This window comes from Micromys minutus (genome assembly GCF_963924665.1).
Source record: "Micromys minutus genome assembly, chromosome: 9".
Lineage (NCBI taxonomy): Eukaryota > Metazoa > Chordata > Mammalia > Rodentia > Muridae > Micromys > Micromys minutus.
In genome coordinates this window covers 54,321,974-54,344,332 of record NC_137978.1, presented here as the reverse complement: position 1 = coordinate 54,344,332, position 22,359 = coordinate 54,321,974, and the positions used below count along the sequence as shown (strand labels likewise).

Sequence of the window (22,359 nt, the reverse complement as noted above, 5' to 3'; positions counted from 1 at the left end):
AATTTCCAGCAACCACATGGTGGCTCACAACCATCTGTAATTGGATCTGATGCCCTCTTCTGGTGTGTCTGAAAACAGCTATAGTATACATACATACATACATATATAAAAAATAAATCTAAAAAAAGAAAGAAAGAAAATGGTGAAGGGTTCCAGGTAGTACACCGCGATACTCCACACTACCCCCAGCTACTCTCAGTCCTCCATGGTCTTTCTACCTTCGTGGCGAGCTGCATTCAGTGGCCACCTATCTCATTCCCTGCATCTACCCCCTGGGTTATAGTCACAATGCCCAGTAGCACGGTAAAATCAAAACACTAGAAACTTGTAATTTATCAATCAGATTTATATCAGTAAATTCTCACCCCACAAAAATCTCAGAGCCAATTGATAATGATATAAACTGTACATCTACATAAGACAAATTGTCCTGTAATAGTCTATAAGTCATAAATTCTCTGGTAGTGGATCCTAATGGATCTGCCACCTGAACCCGGGGCCTCCCCTACCTACACGTTGTGTCCATCTTCCTTCCTGTCCAAAAGGGAAGGTCTCTTCCTCCTTCCTCCCCTCTTCCTCTCTCCTACCCAAAAGTCCCGCCTACTCCTCACACAGTGATTGGTCCCCTGAAATCTTTATTCATTAGGGGGAGGTTCTTGCCATAGCTCAGCAGTTAAGAGCACTTGCTGTTCTTTAAAATAAAAAATTATATTTACTTACTTTATGTATATTATGTGTTTTGTCTAAATGTATATATGTGCACAATGTACAAGCCACCAAGTGGGCACTGGGAATTGAATCTATATTCTCTGCAAGAGTTACAAGGGTCCTAAGCTGCTGAGCCATCTCTCCAGTACCCAGACTTGCTGCGTTTGGGGCCCACAGTCAATTCCCAGAACCCACATGGGTACTCACAGTCATCCATAATCCTAGTTGTAGATTCCCAATATTCTGGCCTCCAAGGAACACATGAGGTACACAGACATACATGCAGGAGACTACCTGTACACACAAAATATTTTTTTTTTAAAGAGAAAGAATAGTTAAGTAATCTTTTAAGATCTAACTTGAGAGATAGGAAAATGAAATATATGGCCACTGCTAAGACAGTTACTTCTGCCTCTCCCTTGGGTATGTCTTACTTTCTGCAGCTTTTATTGAAGTCCACATCCAGGCTCTTGTCTTAGTCACTTTCCTCAGTGCCTCTTTTTCTCCTCACCCTTGTCCTTAAGCCTGCATTGGGGTTGTTGTTGTTTGTTGTTTGAGACACGGTTTCTCCGTGTAGCTCTGGCGGTCCTGGAACTTGCTCTGAAGGTCAGGCTGGCCTTGAACTCAGAGACCCTTCTGCCTCCTGAGTGCTGGGATTAAAGTCATGCACCATTACTGCCTAGTATATTAAAATACCTTTAATACAACTTCCAACTTGGCTTCATTATACCGGCCAATCCTGAAGTTATTTTCAATATTGAAGCTACAAATTCTGGTTTTGATGTGAAAAAAACCAAAGTTTTTAGGGGCTCTGAGACTTTTCCAAAATACCCAATTCTTAGAATGTGAGACCCTAAAGACACGGAAATGGTTAAAGTCACACTCGGAGATTTTTCCAGTCATCCCAAGGCTATGAGATCCTGCCTGTTCCTGACAAATAAAAACAATGGCCCAGAGTAATTCTCAGAAGAAAAAAAAAAAAAAAACCCACACAGAATATATTGACTGATAGCTACCTGGACTTCTAGAAAACCCTAGATAGGGTCCTGACAAATGTCATAATTAACTCATGCCCTAATCACCCAATTCTGAGAAACAAAACAAGGGTAAAATCCCTCAAAGTTTTGAAATATATAAACAAGATTCTGAAAATGTAAAAATAAAGTTTTAATAGACAGGTCAAGCTATACTGACCAAACTGAGTTAAGACAAAACAAAAATGTCTGCTTTAGGAACAGCTCCCCTACCCCTCCCTGTACTGAATTCCAAGGAGGATGCAAATTGTCAACAACCTCACTGACAAAGTTTCTCCCCCTTTCCTCCCCACTTCCTCTCCTCTTTCTGAAAATTATACTACTGACCAATGGTAAAATAGTAGTTCACCCGCTCACAAAAAAGTAGAAAAGATGTGTGCTTTTTGAGTTCGGGGTTGACTCTCCCTGCAAGGATGAGCAACCCAATGTACACAGAATACAAGCCTCTTGTTATTACAGCGGTCTATCGTCTAATTGTGCTCTGTGGGTCATGCTCCTGAGCTAAGACTCCTCAGGGTTTTACAACAAGCTGATTTCCCTGAAAGATTAGGGGAACTCCTAGGGCTATTGAGTGTGACAATACAGACTTTCACCTTTGTCCCCTCATTACTAAAAATGATGCTTAGAACTTGTAGCCATCCTCCTGCCTCTGTCTCACCACATTGGGATTGCAGGTGTGCTTTCCATATCCAACTGGGACTTTTTTTTTCATGACTCACTTAACCAAACTTCAATTTGTACTCTAAAATACAGCTCTCATCTCAATGAAAATGGAGAATGTTTGTTTTGGAGCCATAGGAATGAATGTGGCCCAAGAACACAGATTCAAGTTACCAGAACACATGTTCTAGGTGTGGTAAAAATTTCATGAAAATTTTATAGTGACTATCTTAGTCAGTGATCTATTACTGCAAATAGACACCTTGACTACAACTGTTATAAAAGAGAGCACATAATTGTGCTTACTTGCAGTAAGCACAATTTAGTCTATTGTCATCATGGAAGGGAGCATGGCAGCATCCAGACAGACAAGCTGGAGAAGTAGTTGAAAGTTCTACATTGGGATCTGCAGGTAGCAGGAAGAGAGAAAGCCACTGGGACAGGCTTTGAGTTTTGAAACCTCAAAGCTCACCCCCAATATCACACTTCCTCTAACAAGACCACACCCACTCCAACAAGGCCACACCCACGCTAACAAGGCCACACCCACTCTAACAAGGCCACACCCCTAGTTCCTGTCAAGTGGTGCCGCTTCCTAATAACTAAGCAATCAAAAATACGAGTCTATGGGGGGGGGGGGTCATTTCAATTCAGACCACCACAGTGATGAGAACATAGTTATAAACCAAAGCATTTTTCAAACCATTGGCGGAGACATCAGGCAGGTGAGTCCCAGCAAAACTGGGAAATGTCACTTATGGCTCTTAGATGCTATTTAGTGGCATTCTTAGTTTTTCTTCACTGACGAAAGCTGGCGTTTGGACATTCCAAAGGATTTACCTAATAGTCGCAAGTACCTTAGGTCACATACAGAGGCGGGCAATAAATGGCTATTTACAGGGTCAAGATAGTTCAAAATCAATTCGATTCCCAATCTGCATTATTCTAGCTTTTCACAAGCGACCAACGTCGGAGAAGGATGTATGTCCTTGTTGGAAAAGTTGTGATAGTCTGAGTTTTCCAAAAGCCCATACCAAGCCCTGGTCACTGTTGCATGTCCCCTTCCCCCTCCTCCAACCCCAATCCCTGTGTGCTGAGACCCTTCCACACCCACCAGGATCATGACATAAAGCTCTCAGCTGCTTCTCCAGTATCATGCCTGCCTGTCTGCCGCCATGCTCTCTCGTACGGTAATAGTGGGCTAACCAAACTGTCAACAAGCCCCCGATTAAAAGATTTCTTATTAAGTGTTGCCTTGGACAGAGTGTCTCTTCACAGCAATAAAACAGTGACTAAGACACCCAGGAATCTTAGCTCACAACTTTGATTTGTACTCCTGTTGAACTAAACCACTTGGGCACATAGTAGGTTATGAAAAGTTGTGCAGCGAGATTTCTCTAGAAGCCCCTGAGAACCTTCTGGGGTTAGCAGGGAGGAGGACAGTCTGTTGAGGAGGGCCGTCGGATGGAAAGGCTGCAGGGCTTCTCCCATTCAGCCAGCCTGGCCTAGGGTGGAGAGTTTGAACCGGATCTGGCCTTGGTCTGCACCTCAAGCTTCTTAGGCCAGGCAGCACCAGGAATCACGTTCTGATCGGAGGCGCCCGGCAGAGGGCAATCGGGAGCGATCAGGGGACCGGAGCCTCTGCTCTAGAAAGAACCTGGTCATAGCGTCGCGTCACTTCCGGTCCTGAAGGGGCGGGGAAGAAGCCGGAAGTCCCGTGAGCTTGGGCGGTAGAGATGGAGGAGAGCGAGTACGAATCCGTTCTCTGTGTCAAGCCAGAGGTCCACGTCTACCGCATCCCGCCACGGGCAACCAACCGTGGTTACAGGTGACCGTTTCTGCCTTAACCTTTCCCCCACTTCCCGGCATGCACTGCGAGACTCGTGGACCGGTTGTCGGGTTTAAGGGCGGAAAGGATGGAGCCCTGTGGCTACTTCCATCGGGGCCAGACTTAGGAGGGGGTCGCTGGCTGTGAGCCGTCAGCAGGACTCGGGCAACGGTCACAGCCAGCCTCTGGGGACCCGAGGAGGCAGAGGGTACCCTCGGCGGGGGTCTACGGGTCGTGTCACAGCGCTAACCGACAGTCTTGACGGGATCCCAGAAAACCCTGCCTCCCGCGGAAATCCCCACCGGGAGGGGACGGAAGGGAACCGGGCTCCATCTGGGAGATCCATGCCACGAAGCCCAGGGACCCTGTTCCTATCTCTGACTTCCTTGACTTCAGTTTCACCCCTGATCACAACTTAACTGCAGCTGGGAGGACTCCACCGCCCTAGTCTTGAGTAAGCGTCACCTGAGCAAATTAACACAAATACCTGTAAACACACTGAGTGTCTTTGGAAGGGAACCGAGGACCTTCCCTATTCTAGGAGAGAAGTTTAACAGTTGGATACCTTCCCTAACCGAACAAGATGGAAAAACACAGGATGTGCCCTGTACTCTATGGTGGGGTGTTGCTATTTAGGAATGGTGGCTCTTGAAGGCAACGTGTCCCTGAGTTGTGTGGAAACAGGAGGCAGTTGGTACCACAAGTGTGCTGGAGGGCCAACTTGTGTAACACGGGCTCATAGCAAATTTTCCCAACCGTAACTTATCAAACACTTTGTGTCTGCGTGATAACTTTAGAATAATATTCAAATAACAAGAATGAAGGTCCGCAGGCTACAATTGCCTGTGTGTGTGTGTCTGTCTGTCTGTCCGTCGTCTGTGTCTGGTTATGATTTGGGTGCAGGTGTGTGTGCCTAGGTAACATTCATGAGGAAGCCACAGGAGGACCAGCAAGTGGCTTGCTTTCTCGACATTCATTATTCCCTTGAGGTAGCCCCTAACGGAGCCTGGAGTTGGCTGTTTAGTTGGCTTTTAGGCTCCAGAGATTCACACTCCAGCTCCTCAAACTTGCTCGGCTCCTCCTCACCGAGCCATCTCCTCAGCTATCTCCCTTTCTCTTATCAAACAGGAGACTGGCTGTGTACCCATATCTGTTGGGTCTTTGTTCAGTAGACTGGGGTTAGCTTCTTTTCTCTTGCTCCTCCAGAGGGTGGGGTCACCAAGTATCCAGCCAGGCTGGTTTGATACAGAATAAACTGCCAACCCTGACTAAACCTTTGGGGCTCTCCCTAGCCTGAATCTAAAGCTGGTGGCGCCCATAAGAGGAACAGAAACTGAGCTTGCCTCCTTGTTAGCTGAGGATCTCCATTCGTGTGGGCCTGCCACAGCTGCCAGCTAGAGTTCTACAGAGCTGACAGTTGCTTAAGGATTTCCCAGAAAAGCCTTCTGGAAGTACCCATGGTGTTTGCTGTTCAGGGGTTTCTCCTTGATGCTGCAGCTAAACTCGGACACCATTGCCTTTTAAAGGCGCAAATGAAGGCATTGAAGAGGGTCCTTGTTTCCTCTGGCCTGGAATACATTTGAGAATATTTGTCCTAGCTACTCTCTTCTCCTCTGTACACTCATGCACTTCTAAGCTTTTTCTACCAAAAATGGTGTCCCTCTGTGCTTCCTCCGCGCTCTCAGGGTCCCAGCTGGGTCGGTCTGGCCAGCTTGGCATTAACAGAAACAATCGGCCCCTGGCTGCTTCCTCCATGGAAAGGAAGCTGGAAAGGAAATCCCACTTGGGTGAAGGTCTGTGGTCTTCAGAACAGGGGCCAGCAAGCAACAGCTGCCTGTGGTTTTGAGTACCACCAAGCTACAACTGCCTGCAGTTTTGAATGGCCACAAGCTAAGAATAATATTTTTTACAACTTTAAATGACTGGAGATTTTGAAGACTGTGGCCTAATGTAAAAGTGATGAACTTCAGATTTTGTGTAGTTACTGAGGTACAGCCATGTTCAGAGGAAACTTGCCAAGAATAGCTCTCTATATACCTGTTACCGGCTTTCTTTTTAAATGTACTTTTTGTATACGTGTGGATGTTTTTGCCTGCATGTACCACATTTGTGCCTGGTGCCTGAGGCAATCGGGGAGCCTGTAGGACTCAAGTTACAGACCCTTGTTAGCTGCTGTGTGGATGCTGGGAATTGAACTTGGGTCCTCAAATAAGAGTTGCCAGTGTTCTTAACTACTGAGCCATTCATCTTTCCAGCCCCTGCAATAAGGATTTTTTTAAAGTTTATATACTAATTATTGTGTTTATCTGTGTGGGCACATTCCTGTCACATCTATGTGGAGGTCAGAAGACAATATGGGGGAGTTGGATCTTCCCATCTAACATATGGATCCATGATGGCATATACCTTTAATCCCAGCACTCAGGAAGCAGCGGCAAGTGGATCTCTAAGTTTAAAGTCAGTTTAGGCCTCTGGTTCATCATCTACAGAGGGAGTTCCTTCTAACCAGGGCTACACATTGAGATCCCCGTTTCAGAAGAGAACTGTTTTAATTGTATTTGTTCGTGTGTGTCTGTCTGTGCACATGTGCTGCCGTGTGAATGCCCATCAGTGGACAGTCTGTGAGAGTCGGTTCTCTCCTGCCCTGTGGAGTTTCAGGGATCAAAAGCAGGTTGTCAGGCGTGGCGGTGTGTCCTTCCCTGCTGAGCCATCACCAGCGACACAGCATCACATCAATCAGCATGTACACTTTTTTTTTTTCTTTTTTCTTTTCTTTTGCCGTGTCCCATTACATTATCAGAATAGTCCAGTTGCCCAGTGGGGGCTGCGTGACCTACAGTGATGTTAGTTACCACCCTGGCTTTTACAGAAAGCTCTGCCAGCCATGTCCTTGAGCAAGGAACCCTTCTGATTCTCCTTTCCAGCATGGGAGGTGTGGAGCAGTAGGCTCAGTGTCTTTTGTCCTTGTAGGGCCTCAGAATGGCAACTGGACCAGCCATCATGGAGTGGCCGGCTGCGGATCACTGCGAAAGGGAAGGTGGCCTACATCAAGCTGGAGGACAGGACCTCTGGTAAAGGCACAGGGCATGGGTTAGGCTAAGATGCCTGAGTTTCCCCCTGTGGAAGAGAGAAACTGCTCTGGCCAAGCCAGGATGCTCAGCGCCATGGCAGAACCGTTTGCTACAAGATATAGGCCTCTGGTTCATCTTTGTGTCGAAGTGCTAAGCTGGGTGGGCTATGCTTAGAAGAAGCTGCAGGCTGCAAGGCCATCTGTTCTCATTTAGGTCATTGCTAGGGACTCAGCTGCTTCTAAGACACTGGGCTTAGCCAGTGCCTTGTGGTCATGCTTATAGTCCCAGAACAGACAACAGAACAAGGCTATGCTTGATCACTGAGGACACTATTAGAGCGCCTTTGAGTGTGACCAGCATAAAAGCTCCTAGATCTGCGGGAGCCCAGAGTTCACTCACAAGGTAATGCTACACAAGCGTGCCTTTTCTTTCTTTTTGACACAGTCTCAGTTAGCCCAGGCTGGCCTGGAAGTGCATAGTCAAAGCTGACCTTGAATTTCTGATTCTTTTGCTCTGCCTAGCAAGTACATTGATAGGCGTGCCTCGCCATGCATGCTAAGTGAGCACATAACCAACTGAGCTACTCGTCTCCAGCACAAGGGTGCAGCTTGAGGCCTGCCATCTTTTCTGCCTGGTCTCTGAAATTAAATGGAGCTAGTGTGTTTTAGACTCTTCAGTGGGACTATGACTGCTCTGCTTTCTGCAGGGCTGGCTGGCTCCTCTTACAGTCTTTCCTTGGTGATAGGCCTTTCTGAGGTATGACATGTCTGTGATGGGCTGATCACCCTTGGGCTTAGAGCTACAAGCAGATAAAGCTGCTGAGCTGGGTGGTGACAGCCCTAGCCTTGTGTTACTGTATGGGCGTGGAGGTCCTTGTAAGAGTTTTTTTTTTTTAAAAGATTTATTTATTATATATATGTAAGTATACTGTAGCTGTCTTCAGACACACCAGAAGAGGACAACAGATCTCATTACAGATGGTTGTGAGCCACCACGTGGTTGTTGGGATTTGAACTCAGGACCTTTAGCAGAGCAGTCAATGCTCTTAACCACTGAGCCATCTCTCCAGCCCCCGTAGGTAGAGTTTTAATATTTAAGAAAAGGAAAGGCTGGGCATGGCTTTAATCCCACCTGGAGGCAAAAGCATGTGGATCTCTGTGAGTTTAAGGCCAGCCTGGTCTATGTAAGCGAGTTCTGGGACAGCCAGAGCTACATAGTGAGACTTCATCTACCCCCCGCCCCTGACCCCCCAAATAAGAAAAGCCCCAGAAATAGGGAATATTTTAAAGTAGTCTGATTTGGAAAGACTTGTCAAGTAAGTAAAAACTGCTCACTGGGCATTTGGTCTATAAGCCCTATGTGGCTCTGCTTTTCCCTTGCTTCGTGCTGGCGTTGTCCCTTCAGCAAGAATAGATATGATCAGATCCTGGATGGGCTTTGCCCATCTGTCCAGCTCTCCTGGTGTGGCTTGTAATAGGAAAGCCCTAGTATATAACACCACCAGGCTGGAAGGGGTGCCCCAAGCTTACCTCCGTCATCTTGTACTTGCAGGGGAGCTCTTTGCTCAGGCCCCAGTGGACCAGTTTCCCGGCACGGCTGTGGAGAGTGTGACGGACTCCAGCAGGTACTTCGTTATCCGAATTGAAGATGGAAATGGTACGCGTGGGTCTGCAGGGCTCTTCCGAGCAGAACTTTTGCCTCCAGAAACGTGAGACTGATGGATGTCACCCCACCCCCTAGGGCGACGTGCTTTTATTGGGATTGGCTTTGGGGACCGAGGGGACGCCTTTGACTTCAACGTGGCATTGCAGGACCATTTCAAGTGAGTGCTTCCTGGACACATAGAATGTTGTCTCCTTTTCCCTAGACAAATGCTCTTCCTAGTTAAGATGTCCAAAGATGCTTTCTCTACTAGCAGCCACACAGTCCTCCTCCTGGTGGCCTTCTCTGATCTGCTGGCCCCTGAGGCTGTGTGCTGCCCGTGTCACCTGGTCTAGCCCTTTTGGTGTCCCTTCTCTTCCTCAGCTGCCAGAGTCCTTGCCAGGCTCCTGTGGCTCTAAGAGTCTGCTCCTTTATAATGTCACAAGTGGGACTAATATTTCCAGGTTACTTTGCAGATGCTTTGGTGTCCTTTGCTTTTAGGCACCTGTCCTGTCTCAGCACATAAGAGTGTCCAGGTAGGAGCCAGAGGTATAGACCATGCCAGGGGGTAGAGGGAAAGGCTTTCACACCTGGGGCTGTGTATGAATGAGCTCATTTAGTTCTTAGGGGTTAGAACTTAGGGTCTAAAGCAGTGGACCTCAGCCTTCCTAATGCTGGAACCCTTTACTACAGTTCTCATGTTGTGGTGACCCCCCAACAATAAAATTATTTTGTTGCTACTTCATAACTAATTTTGCTACTGTTATGAATCATAGTGTAAATATCTGTGTTTTCCGATGGTTTTAGATGACCACCCAGGAGGTCATAACCCACACATTGAGAACCTCTTGGTTTAAACCCTCATGCTGATGGGGGAGCTTATATCCATGCAGATGCTTTACAGTTCCAAAGCTGGGATCCGAACCACTGGCTGGGAAGTTGGCTTCAGCACGGGCTTCCTGGAGGGACGGTGCTGCCGGTGAATGCAGGGCAGCTGCTGTTCCTGTCTCAGCACTCTTTCCCTGGTCTTCCCCAGGTGGGTGAAACAGCAATGCGAGTTTGCAAAACAAGCTCAGAACCCAGATGAAGGCCCCAAATTGGACCTGGGCTTCAAGGAGGGCCAGACCATCAAGATCAACATTGCAGTGAGTCCCGCCCTCACATGGCTTCGTGGGTCACGGGGTTATGATGTGGGCCATGGATTGTAACTCTTGAAGCCACCCAGCCCAAAGCTTCCCCACTCCCAAACCCTTCCTAGCTCAGTTCCATCCACGTAGCCAGAATTGATCCAGCAGCTTGACCTCATGGCGGGCTCACCCCAGGGCACCGGGCCTCTGCTTCCATGGCATTCCAAGTTGAGCAGACCGCATACGGATGTGATTGCGGAATGGCAGGAGAGACTGACCAGAACGTGCCCTGGTGCTACGGCTTCTGGGGGGAAACACATGGCCCATAATGCAGGAACCCAAGGGAGACTTTCTGGAAGCAGTGACCAGAGGGCGGGCATGAGGGAGCAGAGGGGGCACATAGGACCAGCACTGGTGTTTCCATCCACCCTGGCTGTTGGAGTGGGTCGGGAGAATCTGTGAGCTTATCCAAGCTATCTTGGCCTCGTGCCTGAGTAAGAAAGGTTTCGGAGCACTCTGGGTTAAAAGGCAGCAAGGGGGCTGGAGAGATGGCTCAATGGTTAAGAGCACTGACTGCTCTTCCAGAGGTCCTGAGTTCAAATCCCAGTAACCACATGGTGGCTCACAACCATCTCTGATGGGATCCGATGCCCTCTTCTGGTGTGTCTGAAGACAGTGTACTTCATATACATGAACTAAATAAATAAGTAGATCTTTAAAAAAGAAATGTTTAAAAAATAAAAAAATAAAAGGCAGCAGGGAGGATGCTGGGAGTCTTGGGCAGCTTCTGCTGGTGGGTTTGTCTGGCTTCTTGAGTCTTCTTCCTGTGTGGCTATGCATACAGCATCCCCTGCCAGCTCTTGTCAAATAGAAACAGATTAGTGTGGGCTGGGTACCCGACACACTCTTCCTGGCTGCTGGAGTGGAGGGGGCAGTGGAGTTGGGAGGCATTCGGGGGAACCACAGACCAAATGGATGTACGGAGGAAGTGTGCGACTCTGAAATAATGCTTTTCTTCTTCACTTACCGTTTTCTTTCTCTCTCCTGCTTCATGCTGGTGATGCTTTGGGACCTTGAAGTTGGCCAGCTGGCCCTTGAGAGAAAATGCAAGTCCAATCCAGGGGACTGGTGGCACTGATTCTTTCTCTTGCTTGGAAGAAACTAACATTTACTGAGCGTCAGCTGTGGGCCAGGTAGTGTTTTCCAGGTGTCCTCATTGACTTCAGCCTTCCCTTTGTAGGAGATGAGAGAGTGAGGCTCAGGTACAGGGGACTTGGCCAGGAGAACTGAAAATAACTGGCCCAACTGGGTGCATGTGGAGGATGCTGGGACTTCCACCTTTGCTGCTGCTGTGGTCACAAGCAGAGACCGCTGTCTTCATCCATGTGGCTTGCGCTGGTTCCCGGCTCACTGCTTAGTTATGTTGTACTGAGGTGTCATGTGCAGAAAAGCACCAGGATGGTGAATGCAGGACAGAGTGAAGTTTTCAAACTTAGGGCTGGGAAGATGGTGCCTGTCAGTAAAATGCTGTTTTGCAAGTGTGAGAGTCTGGATTCAGGTCCCCAGACTGACACAAACATGCTGGTGTCAGTGGCACATTTTATAATCCAGTGCTAGGGGACAGGAGGATCCCTGGCGCTCACTAGCCAGCCAGCCATCCTCGCTAACTGCTGAGGTCCAGGTCACTGAGAGAGGCAGGCTCAAAGAGGTGGGTGATGTTTCTGAAAATGACACTCGGGTGACCTGTGGCCTGCACACTCGCATGCACCTTCAGTCACATGTATGAACACACACACACACACACACACTCTAAAAGCATGGAGTTTTCCCAGATCAGGAAGTAGAAGACTGAGCCCTTTGGGAGCGTCTGTCCTGCCCTGACTTCCAGTGCCCTGGATCGGGTCTGGGCTTCGTTTCTGTGAGTTGAGTGGGAGACGTACTCACTTTGATATGTGGCCCCCTCATTCGTTGTGGTGCTGTAAGAGTTAGCCATGTGGTTCCCTGTGGTGGTTCCCTGTGGGTGGCACATGCCGTTGTGCCTGTGCTCCCGGTTCATCTGTTTCGCTGAGGATGGACACTAGGGTACTCCATCTGGGTCAGCTGCAGATACTGCTGCTGTGAATGGCCAAGCTCGTGTCTTTGTTGTGCACACGGATGGGGCTGCAGAATCCTGTGCTGCACTGTGGATGCCTCTGGATGCTTCGGCAGAGCACTCTCACAGCTTCCCTTGCCCCGCCATGCATGATGCTCTGGCTGCTCTGTCCTTGTCAGCACTCCCCAGTCGGCTGTGTTTGTGGGACGGAATGTTGTGTGGCTGTAATCCAGTGTGTACTTTCCTGCTGAGAAGTGACATCAGGTGCTGGCGTTAACACTGACCGTATTGGTGCTAAGTGGGAAACCGGGGCGATTGGCTATAGCTCATGCTGCTACCATGTTGGGACCGTCATTTGCTGTGCAGGTGTTGAGGACTGGAAGTCCTCATGGGTTTTCCAGTGCATCTGACTCTGGCACAGTGGCTGACTTGCATTCTTCTCTTTCGTCTAGAACATGAGAAAGAAGGAAGGAGCAGCTGGGGCCCCAAGAGCCAGGCCCGCCAGTGCAGGAGGGCTGAGCCTGCTGCCCCCGCCTCCAGGAGGCAAGACGTCGACCCTCATCCCTCCCTCTGGCGAGCAGTTGTCTGTGGGGGGCTCTCTGGTTCAGCCAGCAGTTGTTTCTGGTTCAGGTGAGTTCTGCAGTTCATCCATACCTGGCAGCTTTGTTTCTAGTAGTGGTTTTGTCCTTTCCCTTCAGGTCACTTGTCCTGGTAGTCAGTGACCATGAGGTCATCAGTGTTCTGGTGCCTGGGCCTCGGTGTGTTGTCAGTGGTCTCTGCTCACATGTGATAGGTAAAGGTGAACTACGGGTGCACAGATCAAATGTATGGGGCCCTGACCATCTCCATCTGGGGACCCTCCAGAGGAGCTCAGACTGAAGGGAGGCCAGAGATAGTAGCATTCTAGGTAGAAAGAAGAGTGTGACCAAGGCCCACATTTTTAAAAATACCATTCTTAGAGAGGTAGATGCAACTCTCAGTGTGCCTTTGTGAGCTGGAGAAGTGAGGCAGGGGACCTAGTGTGGGCTCCCGGTCCACCATCAGGCTCTGGGAAGCTGAGAGGCTGCTCCTAGTGGGCTGGACTGAGGGTCCCTTTCCACCCGCTCATCAGGCTGGGAGTGTCCACAAGGGTTTTCCACAGCACTGTTCGCAGATTTGGAATAAGCACACCTCGGCAGGAAGCTCCTGTGCTCCTGGTTATCAGAGTCTCTGATGTTGGCGCCTCTGTGGGAGTCAGGCTTCCAGCCTCACTCCTGTGAGCCTGGCCAGGAGAGTGTCAGACTGGAAATTAGCCGCTGGCCGGTTTCAGGAAATGGTTCTACAAGCATTATGTTCAGAGCGTGCTCACTGGGCCACTGGCTTAGGCATCGCTAGGGACAGGAGCAACAGTCTGAATGCTTAGGTCATTCTTGTGTGTGTCTGAGCCCTCTCTGCTTCCTGGTCTCTGCCTGAGTGCATGTGGAGAATTATGCCCCAAAGACACTGTAGGACAAGTGTTCCTTGACTTAGGATGGGTGGAGTAACATTCTGATACACAGGTGGAACATGCATTTAATGCCTTCATAAGCCATAACAAAGCTGAAAACCCAGATGTAGCACCATCTGTCAGGTCTATTTTACACATGGAGCCCTTGCTCTCTGTGGCTTCCATCCCAGTACTCATGGCCTGCAGTGAGCATGCTCATATGCTTACTGTGAAATAGTCCTATCAGCTATAGGAGAGCTAAGAAAACACGCTAAACAGTCACACAGCTAATCCTGGCCCTGACCTTCCTAGGGGCTGTGCTGGAGTTCAAATGAGATAATGCGTGCTTGGCACTCAGCAAACTGTCAAGTGCTTCCATTGTGGACCTTGGGGTTTTATCTGGTTTTCTAGCCCTGAGCAGAGGAAAAATGGCATTGTGGCCATTGGCAGCATGGGAAAGACACCAGGAAGCCAAGAGTAGGTCTGTCCCTGTGGGGAGAGGTTCAAGGTCAGCTTCTGTGTGGCCTCTGCTGGAAGGCTTTCCCTGTAGTGTGTGGCCTGCAGCTCTAACCAGTTAATACACACAGTTCTACAGGCCTTCTGGAAGGAGCTCTGAGTTTTGAGGGGGCATTCTTCACTCCAGAAGCCAGGGAAAGACACGGGTTGATTCACTTTCCCTACCACCCTTCCCTCTGCCTTGTATGTGGTTCCTGCCTTCTCTCTAGGGGCCACCAAGAGCCTATGAAAATGTTGATGGCAGAATGGCCCTCTCTGGAGTTGTTTGTTCCTATAACGTGTCTCCTTGTGTTGCAGCTTTGTGGGGTCCTAAGACTGGCCACTTGTAGTGAGTAGACCACCAGAAAGATGTCTCTGACTCTCTGTTTCTTTTCTTCCTCTCACTGGACATCACTAGGAGGTGCCACAGAACTCTGGCCACAGTCTAAGCCTGCTGCCGCCGCCACTGCTGACATCTGGGGAGACTTCACCAAATCTACAGGGTGAGGAGGGACAGTAGCTGGGCTGGGTGGAACCAGAGCTATTTCCCTGAGACCCTGGAATTGCTGACTGGACCTGCTAAGAAACCAGCTCTGGTTAGACATTTTCATAGCAGCCACAGGGCAGAGCCCTCTCTTAGGTAGCATTGCCTTCTGCCTCTAAAGGCTTTTCACTGTTCCTCACTGCCTGAGACCTCCAGCCCCAAACTTGTCCACTTCTCACCAAGTATTGCCCTGGGTCAAGAATCAAGACCCAGATTTTAGGCCAGGACCATCTTCATGGAACCTTTGAGACAAGGCATCTCCTGAGCCTTGTCCTTGTCCCAAGGCCTGTCCTTGGGGTCAGTGTGGGAAGATGCTAGGTTTCTGTTATCAGGTGTGTGGGAGGCTCTGGAGCTGTCAGCACAGGTCTGTTTTATGGAAAGGAGCAGACAGCAGAAATCCACACACAGACTAGGTTGGATCCTTGAGCCACATCTGCCTGCTGCTCTGGCTCATCTGGGGACTGCCTGCTCAGAGCTCCTGCCCCAAAAGATGCCCCTTTTGTCTGCTCTGCAATATCTGGATACTGCCACCCTCCCTGTCTGTTTCACAGGTCCCCCTCCAGCCAGTCTCAGCCAGGTGCTGGCTGGGTCCAGTTTTGACCTGTACAGCTTTTTCCTCAGCCGACTTCTGGGAAGGAACTGCTTCATCCTGGCCCTCGAAGGAGGCAGGTAGTCCTCCCTGGCTGGCCCCTGGCTACTTGCCTGGCTGTCTAAGCACAAGAAGCAGTAAGCTGGCACCGTGCCACACTGTCGCTGGGCTCAGGCCCTGCTCAGCCAAGGAAGAGGAACAAACACTCCAGAGCCCCCAAGCTCATCACCCTCCTCACTGGAGACCCCAGACCTGCCTTCTTCCATCAGGTGATCCTTATTAAACAGCCCCCAAAGCACACAATGGATTGAATTTGTGGCCTGGGTTCAACTCTGCCTCTCGGGTCGGCAGGTATCCCAGATTCGCTGTTGGGCAGGGAACTTCCAAAGTAGCCTTTGTCAGGAACCTTCGAGAGGAGTTCTTCCTGATTGCTAGCAAGTCTCTGAGCTGTGGCTTGAATGGGCTGCCGGGGACACTGGAAGGATTAAGTGGCTTTATTGAAAATGTTAATACATTACTCTGCTAATACACTGACCTGCACTAATGCACCCTTGTGAGGGCCCCACAATGGTGAGAGCCTCTGACACACCCTTCTCCCCGCCCTGAGCCCTGGAGGCAGCAGTGGGAGTCATCCTGGATGCCTGGTTTTCATGGCATCCAGCCTCAGATGAGGCAGGCCCCGGAAGCCAACTGCACAGTGCTGTGGGGAAACTGAAGCATTACAGACCAGGCTGCCTGTCTTCTGGTTCTGCTCCGGGCTCACAGGTTCATGATGGAGCTGGCCCAGTTGACTTTCCCTGGTGGCTTCTGGAGGAGCCTATCTGTAGATGCATCCTTCTTTTCCTTCAGAGACCGTGACGGAGGGAGCTCTGTCAGCTGGAAGTTCGGGCCATCAGGAGTAGTAATTTATAAGAAATTACTGTCTCCTCAGTGAACCTCCTAGTTTCCTTATAACCTTTTCAGTTAAAAGGTTTCTTTTTTAAAGGGTCAAAACTGTGTTGACCTTGTGGGACCAGAGTTTTAAAGATGAAAAAAAATAAATGTTTTTACTTCTGTACTACATCTCAGATGGATATGTTTTTGGCAGTGTGGCTGCTCAGCTCTAGGGTGCCTGGGTATCCTGTCATTCAGGGAACCCTGAGCCTTTCACTCTAAGAATGAAATGTCTCTTAGCGTGTCTAGAACACTCGCTAGTGGAGACTGATTGTGCTCTAGAACCTCAGTGGATAAAACTGTGGTGAAACCTTGTTTCTGCAGACCTATCACACAAACCCAAGTGTGAAAGGTGCACAGAGGCCAGGCAGAAAAAGTTTTAGATTTATTTTATTGATATGAGTACACTGCAGCTGTCAGACACACCAGAGAAGGACATCGGATCCCAGATAGTCGTGAGCCACTATGTGGTTGCTGGGAGTTGAACTCAGGACCTCAGGAAGAGCAGTCACTGTTCTTAACCGCTGAGCCATCTCTCCAGACCCAGAAAAGTGTTCTTAAAAATGCTAATGCCTAAAGGTTCTGGACAAGAGGCAGCTTTATGGCCACAGTCTCTGGTCACCAGCACAAGGGAGAGAGGACAGGGCTGCAGGATCCTGCCCACTGGCAACATCAGAGGCTGGGCCCATCGGAGCAGTTGCCCTCTGTGTGCCTGGACGGTGAAACTGGAATGCGCAGACTTACCCATAGGGTGCCCAGAACTAAAGTCTGCCAGGTGTGGTAGTGCCCGCCTGTAGTCCAGCCTTGAGGAAGTGGAGGTGGGACTGTATCAGGAGCATTGTAGCGCTGGAGAAATGGCTCAGCATTTAAGAGAGTGTACCAGGCCAGCAGGTCACAACTGCCTTTAATTTCAACTCCCAAGGGATCCAGTGCCTCCTACTTCCCTGAGCACTTGCACTTGTAGACACACACAAACACATGCTTTTCTCTGTGTTTTTATGTGTATGGGTGCTTGCCTGAATATATGCTTGTATGTCTGGTAGCCATGGAGGACACAGAGCATCAGATCCTGCAAGACTAGAATTACAGACAGTTGTGAGCCATCAAGTGGGTGATGAAATTGAAAGAGCTACTAATGCCCTTACCCACCGAGACATCTCTCTAGCTCCACTTAATCCTTGAAAATCTTCTGAGGTCAGTGCTCAGCTTCTGGAACCAGACCTGGGCTCTGGATCTAGGATGTCTCCTTGTTAGAAGCATGACCACTGCACTTTCTCTTCTCTGTGTGTCAGCTGTTGTCCTCAGTTTGCCCTTCACTTTGTTTTAAAATTTTGGTTTTTTATGAGAATATTTTGCCTTCATGTAAGTCTGAGCGTACATGTGCCTTGTACCCCCAGAGGCCAGCAGAGGGTGTCGGAGCATCTGTGGTATAGCACTAGCTACCTCACAGCTCTGTCCGAAGTATGGTTTTCTACAGTTGGGTGATCTGAGCTGCTGACCAAGGTGGTGAAGCACCTTGGCTTGGGGCAGGGATGAAGGTTATTGGGGCCCTAACCTGAGGAGCACCACTTTGAGGGATTTGGTGGGGTGGGGGGAAGTTTGCTGTTTGTTACCAAATGGAAGCCCCATTTTGAACCAGTAGAACACAGTAGTAGTGGTCCAAGGTTTTATGTGATTATGTCTCGTGAGATTACAGCATCCCATGTGGGGCAGAATGACAGAACCCTGGAGGGCAAATCCTTGAGTCTGAGGCCAACCTGATCTACATAGCTCCAGGTCAGCCAAAGACACACACCACACACACACACACACACACACACACACACACACACACACACACACACACACTTACTTTTTTTTTTTTTTTTGGCAACCTCTTACTGAGAAATTTTAAATGAAATTCTTTTGTTTGCCTTGAAGAAGCATGTTGTAGAGTGGCAAGAACTGGCCAGTGACAGCCAGGGAGAAACCAAGCGTGGTCCAGCAGCGTCCTGTAAGACTCGGTGCTAACAGCCACTGAGCTTGGACCTTCCCAATTAAACTTTGGAGAGAGGCCCCGGGCCTGGCCAACACTCTGTAACCTTACAGAGGGTCCAGAAAGCCGGGCCTGCACTGACCTGTCAAAACTGAGGCACTGAGCATTTGTCTCTGGACTGGGGTTCTGGCCGCTGCACTACAAAAGGGGCAGATGGAAGAGGTGTGTGGTTCTGCTGAGAGAGTGCTTGCCTAGTGTCTGTCATGCATGAAACCCTGGGTTTGATCCTCAGTACGTCCAACTGCCACAGCAGCCCAGCCTGTAATCCTAACATCTGGGAAGCAGAGACAGGAAGATGAGAAACTCAAGGCATTTTCAGCTCTGTAAGGAGTTGGGAATTAGCCTAGGCTACATGAGACAGTTAAGCAGCAGCAGGTGCGAAACTCAAGGCATTTTCAGCTCTGTAAGGAGTTGGGAATTAGCCTAGGCTACATGAGACAGTTAAGCAGCAGCAGGTGCGATACTCACTTCTAAACCCAGCACTTGGAAGGCAGAGAGGCAGGAGGGACCACTTAGGTTTGAGGTCAGCCAGTGCTACAGTAGACCTTGTAAGTTTAGTTTGTCCAATCCTTTTTTAATGATGGCCTTAACTTCCCTTGTAGTCCACCACCCACCAGAGCTAGTGAAGAAGAAAGGATGGGGGGAAGTGGACCTGTTTAGAAAGGTTCTTTGGGGCAACTCCAATCTGTGTTGTCTGGAAATCGGCAGTTCAGTTCACAGGTTGGTAGTGGCAGCTCGATCCACTCACAAATACTTACTGGCTACACCAGCAGTCCAGTTCAGTAGAGTCGGGTTAGCAACAGCAGTTAATATGACCTAGCAAAGACAACCAGGCCTCAGCCTCAGCTCGAGTGAGCAGAAGGGACCTAGATGGACACCAGGAGAAGTTCTCAGCCGCGCCTCTCTCAGGGAAGTGAAGATCAGCAAAGATACGACTCCCAGAAGCATTGCACAGCTAGCCGTACCAGCAAGTCAAGCTGTCACTCCATGGAGTCTAATTTATCCTCTTCAAACATCATGTGTCCTCCACATGTCTTGCCTCAGCATGGGTTCTGTCTCAGAATGGGCATCCAATCACCTGGAGTCCGAGGAAGCGGCAAGAAACTGCAGCATATCACCAGAAGTTTTTGGGTGCCTTTTCTCTCTATGGAATCTGCAGCTTCACTATGAAGTGTAAGATGGAACAATACATGTGTGTTGTTAGCAAAGAATTCTTCATCATGTGTCCTTTCACGTGCTTACTTTAGCAGAGCACCTTCTGTCCTGTGTCTGCTTCAGCTAAACTTCCCTTCACTAGTCTGCTTCAGCCTTTCACCTGTGTCCACTTTAACAAAACACATTCCTTCACATATTTGCCCCACAAAACCGACCGACTTTCCAAAGAACCCTCAAGTTTCCACTTCACCTTGCCTCTAAAACAACAGCAGAAAGCTTGCCACTAGGAATCTAGGTAGGCCTCAAAGGCCAGAATCCTTGCTGTGTCCAGCTTCTGGCAGCCCCAAGCATCCTTGGTTTCTGACAGTACAATGCTAGTCTCTGCCTCTTTTCATGGCTTCCTCTCTGTCCCCTCTCCTTGTTGGTATGCCCATCATTGGATTTAGTCACCCTTATGAATCTGTAATGCCACCTTGAAATCCTTGATTAGGGGCTGGAGAGATGGCTCAGTGGTTAAGAGCACCGACTGCTCTCCCAGAGGTCCTGAGTTCAAATCCCAGTAACCACATGGTGACTCACAACCATCTGTAATGAGATCTGATGCCCTCTACTGGTGTGTCTGAGGACAGCTGCAGTGTACTCATATATAATAAATAAATCTAAAACGAAGTCCTTGATTAGTTACAGCCACAAAAGGGCCCTACTTCTAAACAAGTTCACATATGCAAGAACTAGGGATTTGGACTGGAATATACATTTTGAGGGGGACAGGGTCTGGTGATTGCAGTGTCTGCTGAGAGGTTAACTAAATATCTGTATGTCCAGTAGTTCACCAGATCCCGGGAGAGAACGGGTAAAAGTGTTGTATATATCGATCACTAAACTGTATCCAGGGAGCAGGGAGAAGTATATGGTACCGGAAGGAGCTCAGTATAGAGTGCCTGTGCAAGGGCATGGGTAGGCCCCAGCACTGACAGCCCACGGTACAGGCACGATATGTGCTCTTCTGCACAAAAGCGGAAGGGCAAATATGTCCATGTCTCCCTAGAGAGACATAGGAAACCACGCCTCACAGGTTACCTGCAGGGTTACCCTGGCTAGAGGCAGAGGAGGTGGATGTAAGCTGAACAAGGTGAGGCAGAGGCAAGCTTGAGGTCAACCTGGACTACAGTGTGAGATCCTGTCTCAAAGAAACATTAAAAAATCTTGGGCTGGAGAGATGGCTCAGTGGTTAAGAGCACCGACTGCTCTCCCAGAGGTCCCAAGTTCAATTCCCAGCAACCACATGGTGGCTCACAACCATCTGTAATGGGATCTGATGCCCTTTTCTGGTGTGTCTGAAGACTAACTCGCAGTATATTCACATACATGAAATAAATAAATCTTAAATCTTTATTTCAGATTTGAAGCCAGTATATACATCATCTTTTCTACAAACTGCACTTTGGAGATAGACTGGTATACCAATACCTAACGATAAAGTATAGTTACTATTTTTTTAAAAAACACTTTAAAAAGATCTGTGTCTGCATGGTCGTAGGCTGGAAGAGTTAGTGTTAGCAGTGTATGCTGGCAGCAGGCTTGTGTGGGTGCTGAGATTCAACCTCTCATTCATGATTGTACAGCAAGGGCTCCTCATCTTTGAGCCATCTCCAGCTCGTTAGCATGTTAGAGTCCTCTTTCTATGTGACAAGGTCTCATGAAGCCCAGGTTGGCCTCAAACTCCTAATGTTGCCAAGGATGACTTTAAGCTTCAGATCCAGCCTCTGCCCTCCTGGGTGCTGGGATTTTGGTGCGCTCAACTCAGCTAAGTTTTATGAAATGCTGGCTCGTCCTTTTCCCCATATCTTTAGAGGTTTTTTTGTTTGTTTGTTTTCTTTTCTTTTTGAGACCTGGTCTCTCTACATATCCCTTGCTGTTCTGAACTCATTATGTAGACCAGGCTAGCCTCTTCCTTAAGTGCATGAGCCATTTAGAAAACAAGTTTTCCGAGTATGTTTTTCCCCCTAATGCAAACCCAAAATGATAAAGGTGCCTTTTCAAGCCAACTACCCATTCTTCAATGGGCCGGTTTCCTGCAGGGAGCTGTTCATGTCTTGTTCTCTGTTTTATTCCATTTAGAAGAATCAGATAGATGAGCTTGCAGGATAATATGGTAACAATCAGGGCACCACCATTTTTTAAAGTAAGATTTTAATTATTATTTTGTGTCTGTGTTTTGCCCGTATACGTATAAGGGGCCTAGGAATCAATCCAGTTCCTCTATAAGAACTAGTGCTCTTTACCTCTAAGGCAACTCTTCCTCCTGTCTGCACCACCATTTTACATGAGAACAAATCAAGGCTCAGCAGGAGGGCTTCATCATCAGGAGAACATTCTTCCATGGGTTAGTTTTTTGCAAGCCTGGAGCACAGCTTCTGTGATGTGACTGAGGGCGGGAAAGAGATAGCCATCATCTGGGTCGCTATCTTTGGCCAGAACGCAGAGGCTTAGAGCCCATAAGGCTGTGAACGCTTCCCGCCCTACGGAAGGCTCAGACGATCCCACTGTTGGGCAGTCCAGAGCAATAAAGGCGGGAATCAGGAAGAAGGAGCAAAGGGAGCACAGCCCGCCAGACTTCCTCGCGCCTTGCGGGAGGACCTTCCTGTGCTCCGCCCCGCTCGCTTCGCCTCGGCCCCGCCCCTGGTTGAGCCACGCCCCATGCCTACGTCCCCGCCCCGTAGAGCCTTTTTCCACCCCGCGGGCGCTAGGCTTCGCCACGGACACGCCCCTTCAACAGAGCCACGGCCACGCCACACCCCTTTGGTGGTGCGGGTTTTTTCCTTCACGGTGAAGCGCATGCTCTGTCTTAGCCGCCTTTCTCCATCAGGAGGCGCTCACTCGGCCTCGGTCCTGCCCTCGCCGTTAGCTGCGTCTCCTAAGCCTCCGCCCCCAACCCCGCGCGGTGGAGGCCTTTCTCTTTGGTCGAGCCCTCCCGCCACT

The 22,359-nt window shown here is 49.1% G+C and overlaps 1 protein-coding gene across 1 annotated transcript; it reads left to right on the top strand.

Annotated features, from left to right (window-relative positions):
- The first annotated feature begins 4,100 nt into the window (after positions 1 to 4,100).
- Positions 4,101 to 16,257, top strand: NECAP2 (NECAP endocytosis associated 2). Its single transcript, XM_080920584.1, has 8 exons — positions 4,101 to 4,230; positions 7,201 to 7,301; positions 8,853 to 8,957; positions 9,042 to 9,123; positions 9,979 to 10,087; positions 12,614 to 12,791; positions 14,540 to 14,624; positions 15,217 to 16,257. The coding sequence occupies exons 1-8, from the start codon at positions 4,139 to 4,141 to the stop codon at positions 15,263 to 15,265; spliced, it is 801 nt and encodes a 266-aa protein (XP_080776710.1). The 5' UTR covers positions 4,101 to 4,138; the 3' UTR covers positions 15,266 to 16,257.
- The last annotated feature ends 6,102 nt before the right edge of the window (positions 16,258 to 22,359 follow it).